The sequence below is a fragment of the Phanerochaete carnosa genome (assembly GCF_000300595.1).
Source record: "Phanerochaete carnosa HHB-10118-sp unplaced genomic scaffold PHACAscaffold_3, whole genome shotgun sequence".
In the NCBI taxonomy this organism is placed as follows: domain Eukaryota; kingdom Fungi; phylum Basidiomycota; class Agaricomycetes; order Polyporales; family Phanerochaetaceae; genus Phanerochaete; species Phanerochaete carnosa.
Window position 1 is genome coordinate 596,618 of NW_006767630.1, and position 5,630 is coordinate 602,247.

At 52.2% G+C, this 5,630-nt stretch overlaps 1 protein-coding gene across 1 annotated transcript; it reads left to right on the plus strand.

Annotated features, from left to right (window-relative positions):
- Window positions 1-2,266: 2,266 nt before the first annotated feature.
- PHACADRAFT_206472 (uncharacterized protein) lies at window positions 2,267-3,809 on the plus strand (the record flags this gene model as incomplete). The annotated part of the gene is made up of 11 exons (XM_007392862.1): window positions 2,267-2,327; window positions 2,366-2,378; window positions 2,432-2,493; window positions 2,544-2,641; window positions 2,720-2,801; window positions 2,850-2,864; window positions 2,916-3,056; window positions 3,125-3,140; window positions 3,196-3,241; window positions 3,293-3,331; window positions 3,384-3,809. The coding sequence occupies 11 exons, from the start codon at window positions 2,267-2,269 to the stop codon at window positions 3,636-3,638; spliced, it is 828 nt and encodes a 275-aa protein (XP_007392924.1). The 3' UTR covers window positions 3,639-3,809.
- Between the last annotated feature and the right edge of the window lie 1,821 nt (window positions 3,810-5,630).

Here is a 5,630-nt window from a genome sequence, read left to right on the forward strand (position 1 = left end):
TTCGCCCGTCATGCAAGCAGTATGATACTATTAGATAGTAGATTCTATGTGGAGTAATAATCAATACATATTTTCACACACAAGATTGTGGCTGACGTGCGCGAATAAAGCATGATAGGACGTGCCTTAGAGTGCCAACAGCGATCGGTGTCCGGCGTCCGCATCGCCGACGTTTGCCTCCACCATCATCACGCCACGAGGTGCACTTGATGCGCTTTTCATCAATCTTCCACTTTTCCCATGCGCATCGCAGGACAGCCTTTCCCATCTCTCGCAGCCCGTTCGGCGCGACCTTCTTCACATGTGCGCAGGCGGTCGATGGCGGCATGACTCGGAAGGCAGGAGGGAAGACACACATCGTAAGCGACAGCCTGAGGGTATCTTGTGACTCGGACCTGAGGACGGCGGAGTCCAGCGCGCAAAACAGGTATCTATCGCGCGACGAGTGCGTCGAGTCATCGCCTGTCGGAACGGTGAGCCCTTCCCGAGGTTTTCGCAGGGCACTTCTGCCCTCCCGTCTTGTCAACTCCCAGACCTCGCTCTCACGCCGCTGCTGATGTCCCATCTCGGGTCCTAATGCGTTCCGTACCAATGGACCTCACGCCAAGAGTATGGCAGTGGAGCGGCGCTTCGCATGTCAAATAGATTTGAGGTGGCCTGCAGCCCCGCGACGGGTGCAAGCATAAACGGCTGAGTACTATAGTGAGTATCTGAGTAACTCGAGTCGCTGAGTACTAGTGTTACAGGAATCGGCGCTCGCATGAGTTGGTTTCGTGCTCTCTTGTGCACCCTCCCCCAAGCGCATATACCCTACTAGCATAGACCATTAACTCGCCCGCCTATTTGCTGAAACACCGCGGTTTGCACACTTCTGATGCCGCCGCAGATGTCAGCAGCGCGCAACCGGCCGTGGATCGAGTGGCCGCACGGATGTGGCTCAACGATCGTACTCGTACTCGAGAAGGGCGCTGTCACGGCGTTCAAACCCGTGTGCCAGCGCGCCAAGGCGGACTAGAGGCGGGAAGCGGGAAGCGCTGCAGAAGTCCGAGGTGAAAGGAGGACGCCAAACATCGACCAGCGGCTTATGGCATGAGGAGCTTGCATCGCATCTTGACATAACCGGTATTGACTAGAGCAGGCCCGACGGTGATGTTTCTGCGTACGGTTCTCGGACTTATTGCGAGCAAATGAATCAGTACGTCCATGTCATTCTCTTGCGATGTGGCGTAGGAGCATGCGCGCGGGTCCGTACCCTAGAGGTAGGGACTCTCAAATTCGACAAATCCCTTAGCTGTTGGCTGTTTGATATGTCCGCGAAGGCTGCGGCCATGTAGCGCCCACGCAATTCTAACCAGAAGATACCATCTGGGCATGCATGTGGTCCGTTCGGAGATGAATCACACTCATCTACATCAGCGGGCCAATCTTCCCTCGCTACTCGCGAAGCCTAATTGAAATACGCGGGAAGAGGAGCTCCCTTCGATCCGCATTCGCGGCTCTGCCAATGTCCCGATGCGTCTGTACAGCCCGAGTGACATCGATCTCATGGCACATCTTGTGTTTGATGATGCATCCCATCTCTCTTTGGCTATCCTTTAATGTATCAGGCGACATATCGTGTTCCTCACAATTCGAGTACTCTCTATCAGGTGGTTCCCTGTGCTGCTAACTTTAGCCGTGTTAGTAGCGTCGCTGTCTCCAGATCCTCCAGAGCCGGCGCCTTTCTTTCCGGCAACCGGACTTTGGGTTCACAGTCAGAAGCTCTGGACTTACGGAGCGGCTGTTCCTTGCAAGAGAGCGCATTTACTCTGCATTATCTTCTCAATCAGTATTCGCAGCCATGAAGTAACATTTAGCGCTGTCAGGCGCCATATGGAATCCCCGGCTACCGGTGAGGTTGAGACATATATAACTCCTTGGCAGTTGCTGAATGTACGACATCAAGCCCCTTCGCAGATCATTACGCCAGCATTAAAACCCCCTAGCTGCCAGTACAATGTCCGTTGGCTTGGCATCTATAGTCTCACAGAAGTATGTGTCCTGCCCTGAATTGTGTACGTCCGCTGACGCAGTATGTTAGCATCGCCGCAAACTATGCAACCTTTGCAGCCACAGGTGACTATGGCCACGTGAAGGAGTTCTGAGGACTTACACTTGAGGTTACAGCCTTGGTGTTCTACGATTACTTGATCACGTTCGACCGAGAAGTCCGCACTGTATGGCGACAAAAGTTCTCGATTGTTTCCCTTCTCGTCGTGTCTACTCGATGGACGCTGCTCTTGCAGATGGCATTGACATTAACCACCTTCACTCCGCGAGGATCAGTGGTGAGCAATATCCTTTCGTGCAGCTGAATCCAGTATAGACCTGTTGCAGAGGTATGTCCTCCATGATTTGATTGTGCTGCCGGTGAAGATGACGTAAAACACAGCTGCGAAGTCATTAATTGGATGGCGACAATCCCCGCACTTGTGGGTTTCGCACAGACTGCCAGTGAGCACGACGCCTCAGAGGTATACCATGCGCAACCTGACCACTACTAGTCTTCTCTGCACTGCGTGTGTGTGCAATCTGGGATCGTAACTACGTCCTGTTCATAATCGTGCTTGTTCTGGGCCTCCCGCCTGTGGTTACCACCGCTGTAAGTGCAGCACTTTTCTGGAGACTCGGATAGACGCACTTGGTGACCTGGCGCTGACATCCTCTAAGTATGACTTAGCCCGAAGCTCCTTCAAATATTTTCCTCCACCAATTGGTGCATGCATGGACGACACTCTCTACTCCGGTGATTCGTATCTCATGTAAGTCCTTTGCCTTGCCTCTATCATAGTCACGGTACGCGTATTCAGCTCAAATTTCTAGTGGTATGTTTACACTAATGTGTGGACCAACTATCACTGACTGCCGATTTACAGTGACCTTCATCACTCGCGTTCCGTTGATTCTCGCAGACTTGCTCGTCCTAGTCTTGACATGGATGAAGACCTACCGCCAATACAAAGAAGCAAGATCATTGAACATCAAGTCATCGCTCATTACGTGCCTCATACACGACAGTAAGGCCTTCTCCTCGTGTTAGCTGCAGGTTTCTGAGTCATTGACCTCGTCTCTGCTCCCTTGCTAGGCACGGTCTATTTCTTGTAAGACTCATTATTCAATTTCCTTCGGTTTCCCCCCACTTATAGCTGCTGGCAGTATCCTCCTGGCACTGAATGCCTCCCAGGTCCTGTTTTTCTGCTTCGTAAGTGGCCTACGTTTTACTTGCACCACCCAGCATACCGACCACCCACAGAGTTCCACAACCATCATCTTCGTATTCACAACTACACTGGTGAGCCAACAGCCCAAGCTTCCCGACCATCTGACATCTCCGCCTTACACAGCCGCAAATCCTGATTTGCCGATTCATGATGAATTTGCGTCTACTCAACCTCGACAGATCCACCACTTCTGACATCGGCACGTTTCAGCTGTTGGCTTCGCTGCGCGTACTGACGGTCAACAACGACGCAACACCGAGTTCCATGGGGAACGTTAGTGAATCCCTGGGCTACGACCAGGATGACGGGGAGAACGACAACGCGCATATCAGCGGCGAGCAATCTACATCGCACTCTGGAGAAGAGCCAGACGTCTAGTTAGCCATCCAGAGATTGTACGGGGGAATAATCCAGGATTTCGTGGCGCGAGACATCGTTGATGTGAATTTGTACTCTTGAGCAATTTTCTTTTATTTTCTATCCCACTTAATTTGTGTATAATTGTGTGCTACAATAATTATGATGCGCTTGTATGCCATGCTTAATTCACAGAGACTGTTTCACTTTTGGTTAATGGGGGCGAAGCACTCGCTCTAGCAACTCGAGACGCCTTACCTAGACTTCTGTGAGCACTGCTCTTGTCAAAAATACTCGAGGATTTGCCGACATAGCACGAAAACGATGCACTGGCCTGCACCCGCCAATGCGGATAAGCTCAACGGACAGGGAGTGGAGCTAGACCGACACCTGAAAGTCCATGGAGAGGATCTCCATAAGTTCTGCAAGGAGTGCCCCGACAAGGCCAATGATGTCTCGAACGTCTCCGTCGAATTACTCGAACAGCTCAAGAGATTCCCATCGTTCCACCATCAGTGAGATCGAGCCCGCGCCCCATGCACATGTCTCTCCATCGCGTACACGCGTACACTGGCAGGTCTTCGTAGATCCTGCATGCAGGAAGAGCTCACCCATTATTGCCACTCGAAGGACATCGCGCTCGCAGCCCACTCCTCGCTCAACCCCTACAACTAGTTACTGCTCGCTAATCTGGTAACAGCGCGGGGGCACACGGCGGTGTGAGCTATGCGCGCTCGCTCCAGGCGAACCGCCGCGAGGTCGCGGCACCCATCAAGCTCACCACGCCTGAGCACGTCGCCAAAATTTTTAAGCTAATCGGCATCACCAATGTGGAAATCACAGGGCTTAGCACCATTCGGAAGGACGCGAGCTTCCGCACACGCCACTCCGAGTGGACGGGCTGGGGCGATCTCGGCTTCCTTGGCCGCCAGGTCCTCCGAAAGAATGAAATTTATTTGATATATTGGGAGCTGTGCGCATAGAATAGAGACTATGACTCGTCATCCGGTTCTATGCCGCATAAAACCGGCTCGTGTGTCAGAATGCTGTGGCCAATAGTTTCAGTTCGCCGGAGTTGTGGCAGACGGCCGGGAGCAAAACGAACGCACGTAGTCTTGCTAATGTATTCACCTGAATTCGACCAGCTTCGCCTCGAAAGCTGCCGAAAGATTGGAGAAGGAGCTGTCCGCACTAGAACGACTTGTTCATGACTGCAACGCTATCGTGTAAGATATATGAGTGAGCTGATTCAGTTCGGCGGCCTAGACACGGGAACTTATTAAGTTACACCGGACTAGCCACCCAGAAGCGCCCATGAGCGGCTAAGACACGCTGAAGAATTTCTGAAAAGCCCAAAAAATGGCATAAGCGGGAATCGAACCTGAGACCTAGAAGTAACCTCAACGCGCCACGCCACTGGGGCATAAGCTCTTGAAAGTAGAGAAACGGAATTATGATACATTACCATTTTTTCACCTTGTCTTAGCTGCTCAAGTCTTATGTTCTACCACCCATACACTATTTTCCTGATATAAGGCATTTACTGGTGAATTACCCCGCATAGTGTTTCGTTAGCTAAGACCATGGCACGGCTAAGACACCGGCGCGGCTCAGACGTTGGCGTGGCTCAGACGTTACCGTGGCTCAGACACTGGCGTGGCTCAGACGTTACCGTGGCTCAAACATTGGCGTGGCTCAGACGTTACCGTGGCTGGCCGTGGCTAAGACATACCATGTACAATACTACAACCTTACCGTAATTACAATAATTTCCAAGCAGCGCAACCGAGCATGAAACTCAGCGATAGAGTAGCGGGGCCCCTCGCCGAAACACCTGAAAAGAGAGGCTTCCTGCTTGAGGGGCCAACGGCGGAACCAGCCGACAGCAGGGCGTGCCGCTCCTATGCGCGCGGTGTATAAGAGATCGATTCGGGGTTGTAGATGTACTTGATCCAGCAACCCGTTTCATCTTCCACGTAGTGGTGTATCTCGGACTGTCGAGAGAATAAGAGA